The sequence below is a fragment of the Silene latifolia genome, chromosome X (assembly GCF_048544455.1).
Source record: "Silene latifolia isolate original U9 population chromosome X, ASM4854445v1, whole genome shotgun sequence".
Taxonomy (NCBI): domain Eukaryota; kingdom Viridiplantae; phylum Streptophyta; class Magnoliopsida; order Caryophyllales; family Caryophyllaceae; genus Silene; species Silene latifolia.
Genome location: NC_133537.1, coordinates 278,847,987 through 278,868,824, shown reverse-complemented (window position 1 = coordinate 278,868,824; position 20,838 = coordinate 278,847,987). Strand labels below are relative to the sequence as shown.

Below are 20,838 nucleotides of genomic sequence, written 5' to 3'. Positions count from 1 at the left end.
CGCGTGGATCTCATCTTCGACTGGAGAAATGAGGTGTGAACAATCTAAGGTAGATTCTTCACTTGTGATCACTAGAATTCCAAGAGGATTCTGAGTGTTGTTGGGCTTACCTCCCGGCGGTATTGGTAGTCAACCATCCTCAATCATGTCTTGAAGCACATTTTTCAATTTGTAGCATTTTTCTGTGTCATGTCCCTTACCCCTATGATATTCGCAGTATGAATTCTCGTCCCAGAACTTGGATTTCTTTTCTGGTTCGGGCGTAGGGCCTATGAGTTGAAGCTTGCCTTGTTTCATCAACCTTTTTAGAGCATTGGAGTAAGTGTCCCCAAGATTTGTAAATTTCCTCGGTGGGGTGCTCTTCATGGATGGTTCGAGGAGGTTAACTTCATTGGCCTTTCTAGTGGAGCCGTAAGAACGACTTGTTGAGCCTTGATATCCTCGGCCTACCGTTTTGGACAAGAGCCCTTTACGGATGTCATCTTCGATCCTTGTTCCTAGTATGGTTAAATCTTTGAAAGTTTTGAAGTTTTGGTACCTCAAATGACTCGCATAGATGGGTTTTAGGTTGTCCACGAGGGTAGCTTCGTCTGGGCGTTCAGCTAGTTGGGTACTAGTCTTCCTCCACCTACTTAGGAAGTCGGTGAAACCTTCTTTGTCATTTTGGGTAAGAACCTCTAAAGTGCGCATGTTAACTTGGATTTCAGCATTATCCGCATATTGCTTAGCAAACTCGATCGCGGCATCTTCCCAAGTAGCGATCTTCTTATGTTCTAGAGAGTAGAACCATTGCTTTGGGACGGTGTCAAGAGATGAAGGAAAGATCCTTAAGAACATCTCGGGTTTGATGCCTTTGATAGACATGTAGTCCTTGAAAGCACGGATGTGATTCAAAGGGTTTTCGTGCCCCTTGAATCTAGGGATATCCGTCATGTTGAAGTTGGTTGGCAACTTGGAACTCACGGCCTCATACTTACGGTTATTTTCCCTATAAATGTCATCCCCTTTGAGATACATCAATTTTTTCTCCAAATATTGGAGTTGTTTCTCAGCTGCAGTCATTCCTATGGGAGGGTTTTCTTCCCCGAAGTTGTTCACAAAGCCATCATCTACTTCACTTTCCCGAGGAGGCAACCTCGTTTTTACGGTATAAATTCGGCCTTCGATTGTATCGAGGCTGTCGTGCACTTGATCTTGAGTAACTTGGAGGCGAGCTAGCGCGGTTAGGATTTGATCATTACCATTCCGGGGTTGGTCGGTGCTTACGTCGCTTGTTTCAGGCATCTTGGAAACTGGATAAGAGATCGACGATGAATCAAAACACAATCGACCATTCTAGCACACTTACTAAGAAAGAAATGTTTTGACTTATGAAGTGGGTGTGTGCCACTTGTGTCGAGTGAGTTTTGAAGAAATGACGAAGTTTGAAAACGTGGGTCCTAGTCAACTGTAGTGTAGTTGTAGGAGTGGATTCGAAGTGAGGTTTTGAAATGGGCTTGGGCCCGGAATTTTGACTCGACAAATGGACAGAGTTTTGACTCGGTTTTGCGCTAATCATTGGCTTTTTCGAAATTTACATCTTAAAAAGGATTTTGATTTTACAAAAATCTTCATGGTTTCGTTGAGAAATGGTGATCACGTAAGGTACAAATAAACATTTATACAGGCATTATAACGGGATGATGAGTGCATTTAAAAGGGTTTTGGTTTAAAGGGTGGGTTGCCATACCGAACAATCAAACCCGAAGTCTGTGGAGAGGCTCGTACCGGACAAGAGTAAGGCCGATTCCTAGTCCATTTCCTCAAGTAGTGAAAGTCCTTGATACAAACAAGAGTAAGTACCATGGTATGGATGATGTCAATCGCTATCCATCCTTGGGCCCAAATAAGAATTAGGACCGTTTAGAAGGGACAATTGGTTGAATGGGTTGGGTTGGGCCTAGGAAGGCCGAATGAAACGATCTAGGAAGACCGAGTTATGAAAACCGACAATTGTCTTGTACAAACTATTCCCTAACCTTGTTCAAGTTTCACCCTTTTGGCTACATGTAAGTGTATTATCCCCAGCGGAGTCGCCAAACTGTGGACATGGACCACGGGGCGCTTGGGAAACAAGCGTTTGCATTTGTGGAGTCGCCACCAATTTATTGTGGAAAATTGGAAACCGTTCGAATACCTCGTGTCATGTCAAGACACAAAGTAGTTACATGAACACCAAGAACTCGTTACCCTTAGCATTCTATGTCTAGAATGACTCTCGTGGATGCCAACAAACACGGATGTTCACAGAGATCTGGAGTAAGGGGTGAGGGTACGTATTAGGAAGCTCTTTTGATCGAACACCTAATCCCGCCCGCCTCGATAGCAGCCTCTACTAATGATTAGGGAAATTGTCTATACTCGATATGTTGTCGGTTTATATGCATGCAATGCAACATCCATAGAATTAATCCTAGCATGTGAAGATTAATACTAAGTCGGTGAAACATGTAGTTTAACATACAATTGGGTCGAATCAGGATTTAAGTTCAATTACATGTGAAGGCATACAAGCAATAAAAGGTACAATGATAAATACAATAAAGGAAAATTACAATAATGAAAATTACAATAATTGCATCGGGTTTAACGATTTATGTCGAAAATACATCTAAAACGGATAATTTAGAAAAGAAAGAATAAATGAATGAACGAACAGGAATTAGGGTGATAATACGAATAATAGTAGATTAAATACGTAACTCATAAACTAAGTCAAGGCAAAACGGGAGTTCAGAGACAGAAATCAACCAGGAACAGGCACAGCAGAGCTGCGTCCCTTGGAAGAGGCGCAGCAGTTGCTGCGTCTGTTCCTTGGCTCAGTTCTGGCTGTGAAGCCGGAATCGCAAGTCGTTAATATTCGTTGGTGAATTTAAGGATTGATTATGATATTTGACTCGGATGAAAGTGATTTAATACATTATTTACATATGATGAATGTGATAAAACAATAAAACGTGGAAGAAATCGATGTAAACGAATTACTTACATGAATGAAAGATTGATTAGTTACATGAGTGAACTAATTAGGTTAGATATGACGAATTAATGAAGAACTAATGACGGATAAACAGATGGGAATATACCAAAGATCGAATTCCAGAAACTCGATATGAAAGAATCGAATTTCTACAACCCGGATTGATTTTAGTGACGAAAACCCGCATATATTGGTTATAAGGGATTTAAGTCGGGAATAAATGATGAATTATATACTAACAGTGATTAACAATATGTTAAATTATTATGTGAATGAAACAAGAGCAAACAATGACGAAAGAAAACAACGAAACGAAACTAATAGAGGACGAAGGAAGAAGAAAGGAAGCAGGAACTGCGGCAGCCTAACGAAGAGGCGCAGCAGGTGCTGTGTCCCTTCGAAGAGGCGCAGTAGTTGCTACGTCCTTTCTCGACGTCTGTCTCCTGATAATCCGTAAAAAGGGTTTTAAACATGGTTTTACAAATCGGTTTTAATTGTACTTCCGACATAAACCTTACATTAATGATTACAAAAAGTAAATAACGATAATAAAAGAGAGGTTTACACCCGAGGACTTACATGTTTGACGAAATGAGATGAACTAAGTTTATGATTAGTGATGCTCGACTCGAATGTAACGAAAGTGCCCTCGTAAGAGGAAAACGACTAAGATTAATTAATGTTGATTATGGTGGAGTTGGTCAAATTGGTCGGTCATGCAAAACGAGGCTGGTACTCAGAAGGATCCGAGCTTACGTGGTCGAAAGTTCAAGCACGTAGACGCCAAAAAGTAAGAACGTGGTCTAGAATGCAAAGGGAGAAAAGAAGGGCGGACACTCGCGTGAGAAATATGAGGAGCGAAGGCTCCTATTTATACTAATCACGTGAAGGAATTAGGGTTTTCGAAGAGACTTTGGAAGTGAATCTCGAAAAGATATGAAAAGATACGAAAAATACGCAGAAAAGGACTTGGGAAGAGGCACATCATGCACTGCGTCCCTTGGAAAAGGCGCAGCACCTGCTGCGTCTGTTACCAAGTGGTTTCCTCCTGCGGAAGAAAGATTTCCGTGTTTAATTTATGGAATAACGGATTAATCTTATTTTCCTTAATATTTTTTATGAATATTACGAGAAATTCTTTACCAAAGATTAAAAGATTGTGAAATATGGAATAGAAATATCCGGAACATTTTAGGACATTCTGACTCGGGACTTTAGCGGTTATCAGAAAATGAAGTCAGTTTTAAGCCCGGACTCCAAATGTACTCTAATTACTGTCAAAACAACCGTATCGGCGCGTAGATGACAATTAAGAGGTAGACACCAGTGTTTGAGCAATCACTTGACGAAAAACTTACGAACTGTCACAAATCGTTCCGCGTACCAAACATGCGGCCCAATCATCCCCGGGTGGTTTGCGGGAGGTGCAGAAATGAGGTATCTACAGGGTCATGGATTCTAACAAGTGGTATCAGAGCCGTGTTACTTACATGCATGTCATTTTAAGACGGTTTTATGAATTTATGAGATAAATTGATAAAATGCGTATTTTAATGTTAAAATTAGTTTTTAAATAAAAAATTATTTTGCATGTTAATAATCTGGTCATAAGATGATATGGGTCAAAAATTTGATTTTTATTAAATTTTATGGCATTTTATTACTTTTTATTGCATAAAAATGAGTTAATATGCATTTATTTTATATAAGAGTTAATAAAATTATGATGCATGTTAATTTTATGCATATTTATTTTTAAATAACTACTTTAATGTTCTATTTATTAGAAGTAGATATTTTATAAATTAATGTAATTAATTTAATTAGTTTAATGATTTTTATTTGATAGAAAACAGTAAATAATGGTTATTTAGCAAATAAATATTTATTAATTTTTTGGGTACAAATTTGTTTTTTGGTTCTAAGTTACTAGAAATGGTTCCAAAATGATAAAAATTTTATTTAAAATTTTTTTAGGTTTTTATGATTTAATTTGGAATTAAATCGTAAAAGTTGTTGTTAACCGATAAAATCGTAAAATTATTTAAAATAAATTTTTATGATCACTTTTTCCTTCATGCAAGTCATTTTGGTGAGTTATCAGAATGTAAAAAATTTTAATATTTGATTTTTACATAAGGGTTATGATTTAATTGATTATTTAATATAAAGGTTATGTTTTTATGACTTATTATGCTATAAATAATATTTTAAACCCATAAAATCACCAAATAATTAGTGGGGACTAATTTTTAGAGTTGGACCATATTAGTATGAAAGTTTCATATTAAAAATATTTTAAGTATTGATTATGGAATTTTTAATGGTTAAAAAGAAGGATCAATACCGCGAAAATCGAGCTCAAATGATCGTTGTTTGTAAGTTAGGACGATTTGGCATGTCATATTTTATTTCATGCATATTTTTATTCATGTTGATGAATGGTGTTATTTATTTTACATTATGTAGTTTTTTCCTAGTATGGCCATAGTTAGTAATCGGTATTACCCTCAATGTATGGGAATATCGATTGGTTTGTAATTTAATTATTACGATCTCGTATCATTGGTTTGCAATTAATTAATAGTTTTATTTTATTTTATTTCTTTTTATTAATGTATAATAGGAATTGCTATGTAATTAATTGTAATAGTAGTACATTCTTATTTTCCCAAGACAGAGTTTTCCTGAAGATGGTGTTTTCGGAAAGGCGGTCCGAAATCCAAAAGATGGTGAATCTTTGGAAGTGTTTCCTTTGAAGAATCCAGGAACCAAAGGAGTTGGTTTCCAAACTAAAATAGAGTAGTTAATTAAATTAACTAGGTGGCAATATTAGGATCTATTGCTTTTATGTCTATGCATGCATGCCAAATCGTCACTACATGTTTTTCTTATCATTATCGATTTAAAGTTGTCTAAAATTCACTAAATTAGTTCACGTAGCATGATAGACAATTAAATTGATAAGATCTCTCATAAAATTGGGATTAGCCTTACCAATTAGTAGGACCTATGAATCCCTTCGTCATTAGGGAGTAGACTCGGCTCACCAAGGTGCTTTATTTTTACGTTGGGTAAGTAGGGTAATAAGTGTTCGGAATAAGTAGGGGATAAATTGGCTCACCGTGCCCTTATTTAGTTCCTGGGCTAATAGACCGGATTTAATAGTTAAATTCGTCAACCAAGAGTTTTATTAGTAGAATCGGTCCAAAAGTTAACCCACCAAATTTTTGTAAGTATAGGATGTATCGGCCCACCGTGCCCATATTTAATAAAGATGGATCTTGGAATCATTTATATAATTTAGTGGGAGATCATTATATAAATGCTATTATATAAAAATTGTTTTTTAATTTACGATAAGTGTTAATTGTTCCTTCCACTTCCGTTTTTTAGTACTTGAAAATGGCTACAAGTAGTCAACCCGTCGCCATATCAAAAGACTCATGGCTTCGCTCATTCATGGACAAATATACTTTAAAATCAAATGGTAGTAACTTTAAAGACTGGGAAGAACAACTTCGATTAGCCGCCGTTGGCGATGGCAAGTTACGTTATCTTGTTGAACCACCCATTGCAACACCAACCACTCGAACTAGCACCGCGGCAAGAGATGCTTATGAAGAATACCAAAGGGAATCCCTTATCTTCAAGAATGTCTTGATTTTTGCTATGGAGCCGTCCTTGCAAAAGCAATGCATCAATTTCTCCAATGCTTATGAAGCATTCATTAGGCTTTCAACCATGTTCTCTCAAACCCCTAGAATCCTACAATATGATGCGGCGGTCCGTTTCTTTGAGGCTAACCTCAAAGAAGGACAATCCATGAGTTCACACGTGCTTAAAATGATTGAGCACGTGGAAACTCTTGATGAGCTTGGATGCAAGATCCCCGAAGAGCTCACCGTTGACCGAGTGCTTCAATACCTCTCTGAAGTCAAGGGGTTCACCCAATTTAGGGTGAACTATAATATGGCTAACATGAAGAAAAGTCTTCATGAGCTCCATTCTCTACTTGTTCAAGCGGAGAAGGACATGGGAGGTAGTAAGCGAACAAGGTAGGATGATCTCAACATCAAGGTAAGGGGAAAGAGTACATTCAAGAGGAGTGGTGGTAAGATGTCCGCACCCATCAAGGGTAAAGGGAAAGCTATTGTGACTAGCTCTTCCAAACCTAAGAAAGGTGCTCTTTTGGGTGACAAATGCGATTATTGTGATAATGTGGGGCAGTGGAAACGTAATTGCCCCAAGTATTTGGATGATATCAAGGCGGGTCGTGTGACACCCACAAGTAATTTCTCATCCGAACTTTACATGATAGATATTAATTACACTTCAAATCCAATTGGTTATTGGATACGGGTTGTGGTTCTCATTTGTGTAATAATTTATAGGGCCTAAGAAGTGTAAGGAAGCTAAATAAAGGTGATGTGAACCTTCGAATGGGCAACGGCTCTAAAGTAGCGGTTGTCTCCGTAGGAACATATGTAATTTGTCTAGCTTCGGGTTTGGAATTGTACCTTAATAATTGTTATTTTGTTCCGACTTTGTCTAAGAATATTATTTCCTTGTCCGTGCTAGATGCGGAAGGATTTCATTTTGTGATAAAAGACAAGAGTTGTATGTTTTCACTTAATGACTTGGTTTATGGCCAAGCTATTTCCGTTAATGGTATTTATATTCTCGACACTTCTAGTAATGTTTATTATGTAGAGAACAAAAGACTCAAAATGGGTAATTCCGATCTTTCTTATCTTTGACATTGTCATTTACGACACATAAGCGAGAACCGCATTAAAAGACTAGTGTCCACTAGTGTCATTAAACCATTTGATTACGAATCGTATGGCACATGCGAAATTTGCCTTCTTGGCAAAATGACTCGTAGACCTTTTATAGGAAAAGAAACTCGAGCAAGTGAGTTGTTGGTTTTAATACATACCGATGTATGTGGTCCAATGACAATCACCGCAAGAGGTAACTATGACTACTTCATCACTTTTATCGATGACCAAAGTAGGTTTGGTTTCGTATACTTAATGAAGTATAAAAGTGAAGCGTTTTAAAATTTCAAAGAATTTCAAAATGAAGTAGAAAACCAACTAGATAAGAAAATCAAAACATTACGATCGGATCGTGGTGGCGAATACATGAGTAACGAATTCATTTCTCACCTTAAAAACTGTGGTATTGTGATACGTGCATATTGTATAGTCTTTTTAGCCTATTTTAGCACGTATTTCTATGCATTTTTGTACTGTTTATATAGTATTATGCCCCGAATTGGCTACTTTGGTTCGTTTTGTCCTTTTTGTAGAAATGAACGCGAAAGTAGTGGAATCGTACCACTTTTCGTCCTTTTTGCATGCATTTAGAGGAGACGGGATTTTTCAGAGTGAGATACTGCATTGGAATGCGTGAAGGCACGGTTTACGAGGCAGTCGGTGACGAGTTTAGGCTGATTTGAAGGAAGAAGACTCGATCGAGTGGTTTTATTACTCGATCGAGCAGTTTTTATGGCCTCAGTTGATCGATCGAGTAGTTAATTACTAGATCCAGAAGTGCTGAAAGAGAGTTACTCAATCGAGTAACTATTCTACTCGATCGAGTAGATTTTCTGGTGTTTTGCTCGATCGAGTGGATTTATTCTACTCGATCGAGTGGTTTCTGTTGGCGTGGGCTTTAATTAGCCCGTGAGTTGTTTTAAGTTGATAAACTTAGTTATTTTCCTATTTAAGCACGCATTAGCTAGGTCATTAGTATCTATTCTTTACTTAGCTTTTATCTATCCTTCACAACAAAGACGGCGTTACTTTTCCTCTTCACTGTAACCTTATTTTCGGGATTATTTCGCTTGGATTTTGTCGTTCTTTACGCCGGATTCGCACGATTGTAATCTCTTTCTCCTCTCTTAATAATAATCGATCTTTTGTTTGCTTTAATCCTTTGTTTTACTTCATTTAATTTCTGCCCTAATTTACTTTTATGCAATTTAATTATAGTTTTAATATGTTGAATGTTGGTTATTTATCTGCTGTTAGTTTTGATAGTTTAATTAGCGATATGAGTAGCTAAATCTAATTCATGTTGGGATTAGGGGATCTACGGTAGAAATGTGACGATGTAGTAAATAGTTTAGATGAGTTAATTGTGAGACTCTGTCACCATAGCAATTTAACTATATTTTTACCGACTTAGTTGAGTGCATGCTTCTGAGTCATCCCTTTAATCTGGCTAAAATTAATCCTGGATCGGAAGATTGGACTAAATAGGCCTGCTATGAACAGTAGATTACCCTGACGAGGACGGAAGTTAAGTTAGTGGAAGTTTAGGATAGAAAGTGGATCGGAAGGACCTTTCCATATCCGTCTCGCATTAATTTGTCTAAGTTGTTTACAGTTGAGTCAATGGACTACCGTAGTGAACCGAAATCCGGACATGACCTTTCTCTATTTGATAGTTTAAATCTATTTTCCTGCCTTTACTGCTCTTGTCTTTACTTCTCTTTCCTTTAAACCTTCTAGTTTAGAAAACCAATTTAAACAACCCCCCCCCCCCCCCCCCCCCCATTTGTGACCAAATAGACGGACTTCTACAGATATCTTGCCTCCCTGAGGAGATCGACCTGACTTCCCTAGCTATATAGTTAGTTTATTTTTGATAGGTATACGACAGACGTATCAAATTTTGGCGCCGTTGCCGGGGAGGCAATTGCCCTATCTGTCTTTGTTTCGTTTATTTTATCCGTCTCAGGGAATTTTTATTCCCTGAGGCAGTTCTTATTTATTTTCTTTCAGTGTTGTTTATGCCCAGTCGACACGGGTTTGAGTTAGTTTCAGCTGATTCAGAGCCAGAGAGACTATTCAGGCATAGACTCCATCTGCAGAGAAAATCACGAAAAGAAGACTTGAGTACTTTCGAGCAAGAGCTACATCATTCTCTTTTCGCAGAAGACCAGTCTTTAGTAGAAGACATTCCTATTTCTACCGATCAACAAGTAAAGATGCCGAAACTTTCTAGTCACTCAGAGCCTAAAGCAGCCTCAATTCCAAAGGGTTTCAATCTCCAGACTGAGGATGGGAATACATTCGACATCCGTCCTTCCTATATCAATCTGGTGGAAAGAAATCTCTATAGAGGTGTGGCAGGTGAAGACCCGAGGAAGCACATGGAGGTCTTTACAGACTACTGTTCTACTATCCCCGCCACAAAGGGGGTAACTCAAGACAAGATTAAGGAGATTTTGTTTCCTTTTTCTTTGACTGACTCAGCCAGGGAGTGGCTGACTGATTTGGACCGCACAGCTGCAGGAGTTACAGATTGGGAGTCTCTTCCTCTTGCCTTTTACAAGAGATATTTCCCTCCACAGTGCACCAATCAGCTGAGGGCCAAAATTACCAGTTTCAAGCAGGCTCCCGATGAGACTTTATATGAGGCATGGTCCCGATTCATGAAATTGGTGAGGTCTATTCCTCACCATGGTTTTGACCCGTGGTTTCTGTCTAACCAGTTCTACAATGGGTTGTATGATGACCACAGAGTCATACTTGATGCGTCATTTAATGGGAGATTCCAGGAAAATACCGACGATGATAAGGGATGGGCCCTTATTGATGAGATGGCGAATCACAGTGCTGAGTATGGGAACCCGAGGGATGGTATTAGAATAGTTCATGCAGTCGATAAGCAGGTTGTGGCTCAGCTGGAAGCCATGAATGCTAGATTTGACAAGTTGGAGTTACATTTTGCTGGGGAGCCTCAGACGGTCCATATGCTTACTAGAGGGGAGACCGTCACATGTGAGAGGTGTGGGAGCAATGATGGTCACACTGTTGTTGGCTGTCTTACGGAGAAGGAACAAGTCCTTGCCTTTCAACAATATAGGCAAGGAGGGGGTTCCTATTACAACAACCAAGGGGCAGTCCATCCCAATTTGAGGTGGACTAGTCAAAATGTGCTCAATCCTAGCCCTTCCTCCGCACACCCAGCTCGTATGTTCCTCCACATAAGAATCAACAAGGCTTTCAGAAGCCTCCTTCCTTCCCTCCTCCCAATCACGGAGCATCATCTTCTGGAGGGGTGAGTGAGATTGGTGAGCTAAAGACTATGCTGCAATCTTTTACAAAGCAGTGGCAGTTGAGTGATCAACAGAAAGATGCATCCATCAAGGCACTTGAAACTCAAGTTGCCAATTAGCCGCGAACTAATCTGCAAGGAAACAAGGTCATTTACCGTCACAAACTGGCAAAAATCCACATGAGACGGTAAATTTAATCAATTTGAGAAGCGGTCGTTCATATGAGGGACCGGAAGTGTTGAAATCAGACCAGAGGAAGGAAATAATAGCTGATGAACAGTGTTCTGTCAAAGGAAATGAGCTGACGGCGAAGAAAGTACTCGATCGACTAGTTTCTGGAGGTCGATCGAGTAGATTTGCTAAAGAAAGTACTTGATCGAGTGGAATTTCTACTCGATCGAGTGAACAGGAAAAGCCAACTGCTCGATCGAGTGAATTTTCTACTCGATCGAATGATGCTGTTGAGGAAACTACTCGATCGAATGGGAATTTTGGTCGATCGAGTAGTATGGACGACGGACAGCTTGATCGAGAGCCTGCTAGTGCTCAATTGAGTGAGAACTAACCTGAAAGACCTCGTTCGAGAGAAAAGAAGCGTCCAAAGGATACAGAACTTGATTCGGCTGACACGTTGGAAGAGAGAAACAAGGGACTCGAGATACCCATCACGGTTCCCTTCCCGAGGCGTCTGCAGAATACTAAAGCTAATCAACAATTCGGCAAATTTGTCGAGATCCTGAGAAGCTTGCGCAGTCACTTTGTACCATTCACCGAATCTGGCGACACACGGGTACCCTCTTACCTTAAATTTATGAAAGAAATTTTATCGCGTAAGAGGCATATTAGTGATAATGAGATGGTAGCCTTGACTGAGGTAGGGACGGCCCTAGTTCAAAATAAGTTACCTCCCAAACAGTCAGACCCGAGTAGTTTTTCGATTCCGTGTCATATCGGTACCCATTTGATTGATAACGCGTTATGTGATCTAGGCGCTAGCGTGAGTGTCTTACCGTTGTCTCTGGCTAAGAGACTTGGTTTGACAAAGTTTAATTGCACCAACATGACTGTCCAGCTAGCCGACCGTAGTATATCACGGCCACTAGGTGTAATAGAAGACGTACCTGTTAAGATTGGGAGGTTCTTTATTCCCGTTGACTTCGTTGTACTTGACATCCCCGAAGATGCACATACCCCTATTATTTTAGGGAGACCATTTTTATCTACTGCCCGTGCAGTAATAGACGTCGGGGGCAAGACATTGACTTTTCAGGTTGGGGACGAGGAGCGATATTCCATCGCCTAAGTTCCGGAGGGCTCCCATGCAAGCTCAGCCTTGCAATGCCCTCTCTTCTATTGACCCTATTATTGACACTCCAAATGAAAATTTGGAGTATTGTGCTGCTATTGTTACCCCTCCGGCTCAGATTGAGAGCAAAAAGGAGAAAAGTTCGTCTGTTTTCCTTGCTGCAGGTACAGATGAAAACAATGAAGGAGCTGTCAAAGGGCATTGTGCAATTAATGTCAGTCAAGTTGGGAGTGACAGAGTTAAAGCCGGTGAGAAAGGAGCAAGGGTGAGAAAAGTTCGAGCATATGTGGATCTGAACTATTCTCTTCCGAATGATTCAAGTTCAAGCTCATGGAAGCTGAAGAGGACTATCAATGTTGCTGAGGTGACATCCTCCAGTCAGGAGCCCTCCGAGGGGCTACTGAATTGCTTTGGGAAGTGAGCGGGGAAATGCCCCGTGTACCATCTTGTATAAACAATTTTTGAATTTCCATTGAATTTCTTTTATTGCTTTTAATTAGGACAATTAGAATTCAGACAATTTTTAGCGTAGATAGAGACTATAGACTGTTACCTTGCATTTTTGGTATTTTGGGATATTTTTGCAAGAGTTTTTATGCAGGTTTGGGGAAGTTTACGCAAATATAAAGGAAGAATGACGAATTCAGGAGCTTACACGAGAAAAAGAGCTCGATCGAGTACTTTTTGTACTCGATCGAGTGGATTCTGTTCGATCGAGTAATGCCATACCAGTCGATCGAGTAAAGCAGAAATGGGGAGTTCTCGATCGAGTAAATTTTTACTCGATCGAGTAGATGGATTATTAAAGTGCTCGATCGAGCAATTCTAAACCACTCGATCGAGTAAAATGGGAATCGACACGCAGGGAGTTTCCTTTAACTCCTTTACTTTTGATTCTTATTTCATTTTTCCCCAATTTTTCGACTAACCTCCCTATTTTGCGATCAAAAACACCCCGAATCCCCATTTTTCTTGCCCTTTTACCAAATCCATCACCTACATTGTGTTCATTGTTAATTAATTGACAAAAGCCCTCTACTTTCCCCTTGATTCGTGTTGCTTTGCTCGGTTTATTGAAGGGATTAGGGTTCCGCGATTTTCGGTCAAAAATCGCCTAATTTGCTTATTTATTGTCGATTAATTCTTCTTTGTAGGACTTCTAGCATCAAGTAAGTAATTCCTACACCTCATTGTATTTTAATTTCATTTATTTCGCATTTTTATGAGGTGAATTAGGTTGGGTTTCGAAATGCCTTTCTTAGTCGAGTGTTTCGACTATGATTGTCGCTGCTTGCCCTTATTTGTATTACTTGATGATCAATCCCCATGCCTCATTGCTTCTTACATGCTTAATTCGAATTTTGCGCGAAATTTGCGTTTAGGGGTCTTTACAGTCGAAATTTCCGACTGAAACCTGGTTTTCGACTGTAAAACTTGGTTTTTGATGCTGTCATATGTTTAGTCAACTTCATTTGTTGCTTAATTGCTATTATTGATGCTTGCTACCCCGCCCCTCTCGCTGTTTACCCGCTGACATTCGGATTTTTGAGGAATTTTGGGAATTTTAGGACTGTAGTCGATTTTTTTTCGACTGTTTGGGAATTGTCATGCTGTTTCCATGCTGGTTTTCATGCTGTTTAGCCGCTGTTTTCTTATCAATTCCCCTGCCCTATTTATTCAGGATGGACTCTAGCTCAATGCCTTCGTCAAGCTCTTCTGCCAGTCCGTCTTTGTCTTTATTTGAGACGGTAGTCCCTGCTGTTACTACCGTCCCCGCACCAGCCAGCGCTCCCGTGTTCTTAGTTTCAGCCGCTGGTACTGTCTTTAAGCCAGCTAGCACTGCTGCTAGCTCCGTTTCGGCTGCCACTTCAGTTACAGCCACCACCACCACTGCTAGCACTACTGCTAGTCTTTCTTCGTCATTAGTGGTCACAACAGCCACAGCCTCTACTCCAGCCACGGTGAGCACACCTGTGGCAGACTCACCTGCAGTTGCAGCTGCCTTTAGAGCAGCCCTAGTCCCTCGCACCGTTACTGGACGGGCTTCTACTTCGGGTTCTAGAGGCCGGGGCCGAGGTCGTGGACGTTCCCGTTCTACGCCAGCTCCTAGCACTTCAACTTCAGCTGCTCCTTCTGGCACGGTCACTGTTCGAGGGGATAACTCCCTCGACTCTCAACCAGACTACCCGCAGGTAATTTTCATTAACGGTGTACATAGCTCCTACCCGGTTTTTAGATAAACCGGCACTTGAGAGACTCGGCATCTACGAGTCAGTTTGTGAGCTTTTACGGGGCACGGGGATGGTCGGACTCATTACTATGAGTGGCCGTACCTTTCTGGAGCTGAGTCTTGAGTTCCTCAGCTCCTTCAACTTCTCCTCCGGGGCACACGACGCTGCCCCCACTAGTACTTCTGTGTCTTTCCAGTTGTTCAACCGGACTTTTTCGATGACTTTGGAGGAGTTTGGTAGCAGACTTGGCCTCTCCTCTACGGGTGACGCTACAGCCCCTAGGAGGGTCATTGTTCATCTTTGGCGGACCTTGGCCCAGACCACCTTTCCGAGCGAAAGCTCGCACAGGTCCACCTTCCCCCTGCCCGTTACTTTCTTAAATTGATGGGGAGCACCATTTTTGGCCGAAAGGAGCCAAACAACATCACCAACAACGAGCTCTCCATCTTAGGCGGCTACCTGAACATTGACTGTGAGGGTCCTTTACCCTCAACATTGTCTATTTGACCGCCCAGTACTTCCAGGCTCAGGGGGCGAAGGTCACGGGATCCATTGCCTGCGGTGGCATAGCCACCATTCTTGCCCGTTCCTTCTTCCCTGTCTGGCCTCGTGACTTACCGTACCTCCGGCGAGAGAGGTACTTGAGCTTGGATGCCATGCACTCTCAGCATTGGCTGACCACCGACTACAAGACATGGAAGATAGACGGTTCCTTGTCTGTGGACCTACCTTGTGACACTCTCCCCCGTCTAGCCCCTTTGCCCGACTTCCACCACTGCCTGACTACCACCTTCCACTCCGACCACCTCCCACTTTACCCGTCGCCAAGAAGCGGCATAGACTTGAGACTGGAGAAGGGTCCACACCTTCTGGGAGTGTCCAGCCTTCCTCGGCTACTCCCATCCCGGCCCCTACTCCTACTCCTACTCCTGCACCCGCTGACCAAACACAGCCACAGCCGATTCTTCCGGACAGTTTCGTACCACCTCCACCCTTTGTGGCATCCGCGGTCATGGACCAAGGGCGCCGTGACGTTTTGTTGCTTGAGATTGCAGAGAGACAGGCTCGTATGGAGAGGGACTTAGCTCTTACCTTGCACCCTCTGTACGAGTACCACTTGAGGCGACACCGTCCGATCCCAGAGGGTTGGTCACACCCTTCCTTTTACCGGTACCCAGCTGAGGGGTACCCGGAGTCTGCTGAGGAGGAGGAGGAGGAGGACGAAGACCCTGACGTGGCACTGGAGAGAGCTCGCGCTGAGCAGAGGAGGAGGAGAGAGGAGGAGGAGGATCCGGAGTTCACGGTGGAGGACATCCGTGACGAGGAGGCTGATGAGTAGCTACTGGTCTACTCACTACCCCAGTTTTCTGGCTGGTTTGGGGAAGTTCGTATTTTGTATGTACATCTTACTCTTTTATTTTTGTCTCCTTTTTATTTTATTGTTTTTATTCTTTAGCGGTTGTATATTCTTGTTCCCCTGTATATATCTGCTGGTGTACGCTGGAAGACAACGAGGGCGTTGTCTGTTTTGGTTTGGGGAGGGTATTGCATCCTTTTAAGTATGCATTTGCATTTGTTTTGCATTCATGTTTGTTTATTTCAGCTTGCATTGTATATTTATTTCATTAAAATATTCAAAAATCAAAAAATTAGAAAATTTCAAAAATTCAAAAATATTCACGTTTATTTTTGCATATAGGTTGAGTCGGAACGGTAGATTTCCGTGATGAAACTGCACTATAACTTGTCATTTTACTTGAGCCTTGCACTTCTGTTGAGAGTTATTAGCTTTGTCATACACATAGTCTACGAGTTTCTGTTCAAATATAGCTGACTGTTTAGACTTGACCTAATAAATTGGCAAACTACTCCATAAATTCTGAGTTTTAGAGCCCGTAACTGGTGACATTCATGACCGGTTCATTAGGAATTGAGAGTAGTACTCCTTGCATAGCATGTTCATCATTTTTGCACTTTTATGACATTCAATTTCTTGTCAAATGCACACATTCGGGTTTGTGGTTGGTGTCACATGCAGGGAGGTGCTTGCAAATTTTCCCCCTTTCCTTATATTTTTCACCCATTTAGCTCCACATAAGCCAAAACTTGCCTTTTTGACCCATTAGCTACATCCCAAGCTGAGCCTGCCTGGTCAAGCTAGTTTAGTATGTCTTTTGTGGTATGTTTTCCATCTGCAGTTTGGCCCGTATCTTTTTGTATGGAGTCGATGTAAAAAGAGGAAGGAGAAAAAGAAAAAAAAAAGAGAATTGAAAAAAAAAAAGTGGAAAACGTGAAGAAAAAAATGAAAAAAAAATGAAAAAAAAATAAAAAAATAAAAAAATAAAAGAGGCTGAATCACGTGAAAAAGAAGAAGAAGAAAGAAAAAAAAACGAGTTTGATTTGTTTGTTTTGATTCATTTAGACGGTGTTTAAAAAAGGAAAGTTTGTGACCGTCTAACTCCTCCATTCTTATTCCATATTTTTGAGGAGATTGTATTTGAGTCTAGTGAGCTGTGTGCCAAATGAAGGGCACTTGTGTTCTATTTTTCTGTCAGTTGAGATTCAGACGATCTTATATGGTCCTGTTTAGGAACTAGCTTGGCGCTTTTACCTCCACATTACCATAACTTGTTTTGCCTTTTCTCACCTGAACCTCACTATTCCCATATTATTTGTAAGCCCTCGGCTGTGACGGACATTATTGGTTGGAGTGTGTGCATTAGTACTTGAATTGTCTTTCATTTTTGTTGCATGCATGCTATGTAGGTTTCAGTTAGGTGAGTGACTGTCTTTCCTTCTCTCTTTTACATATAACATTCACCCTTTGCTTCATGCGAGAAGAGTGACCACGAGAGAGTCCGATTTTGTTGGTCTTGCAAGGTCGATAGGTTGGCTATATTTCTGATCAGCTTATAACTCGTTTGCGTATTGACTGCTTGGCTATAACTGTCAGTTTTTGTTGCATTAAATTGGTTCAAGTAGACAAGTTAAGCTAGCTCTGAGTTTTCATTTCCGTTCCATTAGTTGCATTTTAGTTTACTCGAGGACGAGTAAAGGTTCGGTTTGGGGAGATTTGATACGTGCATATTGTATAGTTTTTTTAGCCTATTTTAGCACGTATTTCTATGCATTTTTGTACTGTTTATATAGTATTATGCCCCGAATTGGCTACTTTGGTTCGTTTTGTCCGTTTTGTAGAAATGAACGCGAAAGTAGTGGAATCGTACCACTTTTCGTCCTTTTTGCATGCATTTAGAGGAGATGGGATTTTCCAGAGTGAGATACTGCATTGGAATGCGTGAAGGCACGGTTTACGAGGCAGTCGGTGACGAGTTTAGGCTGATTTGAAGGAAGAAGACTCGATCGAGTGGTTTTATTAATCGATCGAGCAGCTTTTATGGGCTCAGTGATCGATCGAGTAGTTAATTACTCGATCCAGAAGTGCTGAAAGAGAGTTACTCGATCGAGTAACTATTCTACTCGATCGAGTAGATTTTCTGGTGTTTTGCTCGATCGAGTGGATTTATTCTACTCGATCGAGTGGTTTCTGTTGGCGTGGGCTTTAATTAGCCCGTGAGTTGTTTTAAGTTGATAAACTTAGTTATTTTCCTATTTAAGCACGCATTAGCTAGGTCATTAGTATCTATTCTTTACTTAGCTTTTATCTATCCTTCACAACAAAGACGGCGTTACTCTCCCTCTTCACTGTAACCTTATTTTCGGGATTATTTCGCTTGGATTTTTTCGTTCTTTACGCCGGATTCGCACTATTGTAATCTCTTTATCCTCTCTTAATAATAATCGATCTTTTGTTTGCTTTAATCCTTTGGTTTACTTCATTTAATTTCTGCCCTAATTTAATTTTATGCAATTTAATTATAGTTTTAATATGTTGAATGCTGGTTATTTATCTGCTGTTAGTTTTGATATTTTAATTAGCGATATGAGTAGCTAAATCTAATTCATGTTGGGATTAGGAGATCTACGGTAGAAATGTGACGATGTAGTAAATAGTTTAGATGAGTTAATTGTGAGACTCTGTCACCATAGCAATTTAACTGTATTTTTACCGACTTAGTTGAGTGCACGCTTCTGAGTCATCCCTTTAATCTGGCTAAAATTAATCCTGGATCGGAAGATTGGACTAAATAGGCCTGCTATGAACAGTAGACTACCCTGACGAGGACGGAAGTTAAGTTAGTGGAAGTTTAGGATAGAAAGTGGACCGGAAGAACCTTTCCATATCCGTCTCGCATTAATTTGTCTAAGTTGTTTACAGTTGAGTCACTGGACTACCGTAGTGATCCGAAATCCTGACATGACCTTTCTCTATTTGATAGTTTAAATCTATTTTCCTGCCTTTAGTGCTCTTGTATTTACTTCTCTTTCCTTTAAACCTTCTAGTTTAGAAAACCAATTTAAACAACCCCCCCCCCCCCATTTGTGACCAAATAGACGGACATCTACAGATATCTTGCCTCGCTGAGGAGATCGACCCGACTTCCCTAGCTATATAGTTAGTTTAGTTAGTTTATTTTTGATAGGTATACGACAGACGTATCATATTGTATCTCAGTTAACTCCCCCTGGCACACCACAATTAAAAGGTGTGGCCAAGAGGAGAAATCAAACCTTATTAGATATGGTTCGATCTATGATGAGTCAATCTGAGTTACAAGACTCATTTTGGGGGTTTGCCATTTTGTCTGCTATTCGATCATTAAATCAAAGCCCAATAAAGCAACCGAAAAAACTCCATATAGGACATGGAAAGGGAAGGTTCCGAATTTGTCATACATGAAAATATGGGGTTGCGATGCTTATATCAAGAACAAGTCTGCCGATAAGCTAGCCCCTCGTTCTAACAAATGTATCTTTGTAGGCTACCCAAAGGAAACTCGTGGCTAATACTTCTACAACGTTAATGAGAACAAAGTGTTTGTGGCTCGTGAGGCTATATTCCTAGAAAAGGAAATTATTTCTAGAAGACAGAGTGGGAGAAAATTTGAACTTAAAGAAGTTCAAGAGCCACAAACTGAGGAGACGATAGAGGAAGATGTTCCTTCTTCATCTGGCTCAATTGTTGTTCCTAGGAAGTCAAGCAGGGTTGGTTGCCAACCTGATAGATATCTGGGAGTTAACAAAGTGGATGGTAATTATGAAGTATTGCTTTTAGAAAGTGATGAGCCTGCTACCTACAAAGCGACTATTGCTAGTCTTGACTCCAAGTTATGGCTTGATGCCATGCAATCCGAAATAGATTCTATGTACGATAATCAGGTATGGGACTTGGTTGACTTACCTAATAAGGTGCGACCTCTTCAGTGTAAGTGGATATTTAAGGTTAAAATCGGCATAGATGGACATAAAGATGTCTACAAAGCTAGACTGGTTGCAAAAGGTTTTACGCAAATTCAGGGTTTACACTATGATGAAACCTTTGCACCTGTTGCTATGCTAAGATCTATTCAGATTATGTTAGCGATTGCCGCATTTCATGACTATGAAATATTGCAAATGGATGCCAAGACCGCGTTCCTGAACGGTTTTCTAGAAGAGGAAGTGAATATGACACAACCTGAAGGTTTTGTGGATCCTAAAAATACTAACAAAATATGCAAACTTAAGAAATCCATTTATGGTCTTAAGCAAGCTTCTAGGAGTTGGAATCATCGCTTTGATCATGTCGTTAAACAATATGGTTTTTCTCGAAGTGTTGAAGAACCATGTTTATACATGAAGTTTAGTGGGAGCAAAGTTGTTTTCTTGGTTTTGTATGTGGATGACATACTACTCATTGGAAATGATGTACCAATGCTTACTTCTGTTAAGGAGTGGTTGGGAAATCATTTTAAAATGAAAGATTTGGGAGAAGCTCAGCGCATCCTAGGTATCCGAATCTATAGAGATAGATCTAAAAGGATATTGGCATTGAGCCAAGAAGCTTATATTGATAAGATTATTGACCGATTCAATACGAGGAACTCTAAGAGAAGGTTTCTACCGATGGGTAGTAGGATAACTTTGAGTAAGTTAGAGTGTCCTACTGAGCCTAAGGATATTGAGCGCATGAAATCGATCATCTACGCTTCCGATGTTGGATCGATCATGTATGCCATGATGTGCACTCGTCCCGACGTTTTATATGCTTTGAGTATGACAAGTCGTTATCAACAAAATCCAGGTGAGAGTCACTGGATAGCCG

At 40.5% G+C, this 20,838-nt stretch overlaps 1 protein-coding gene across 1 annotated transcript; it reads left to right on the top strand.

Annotated features, from left to right (window-relative positions):
• The first annotated feature begins 6,424 nt into the window (after positions 1 to 6,424).
• LOC141620176 (uncharacterized) lies at positions 6,425 to 7,081 on the top strand. Its single transcript, XM_074437114.1, has one exon. The coding sequence runs from the start codon at positions 6,425 to 6,427 to the stop codon at positions 7,079 to 7,081; it is 657 nt and encodes a 218-aa protein (XP_074293215.1).
• The last annotated feature ends 13,757 nt before the right edge of the window (positions 7,082 to 20,838 follow it).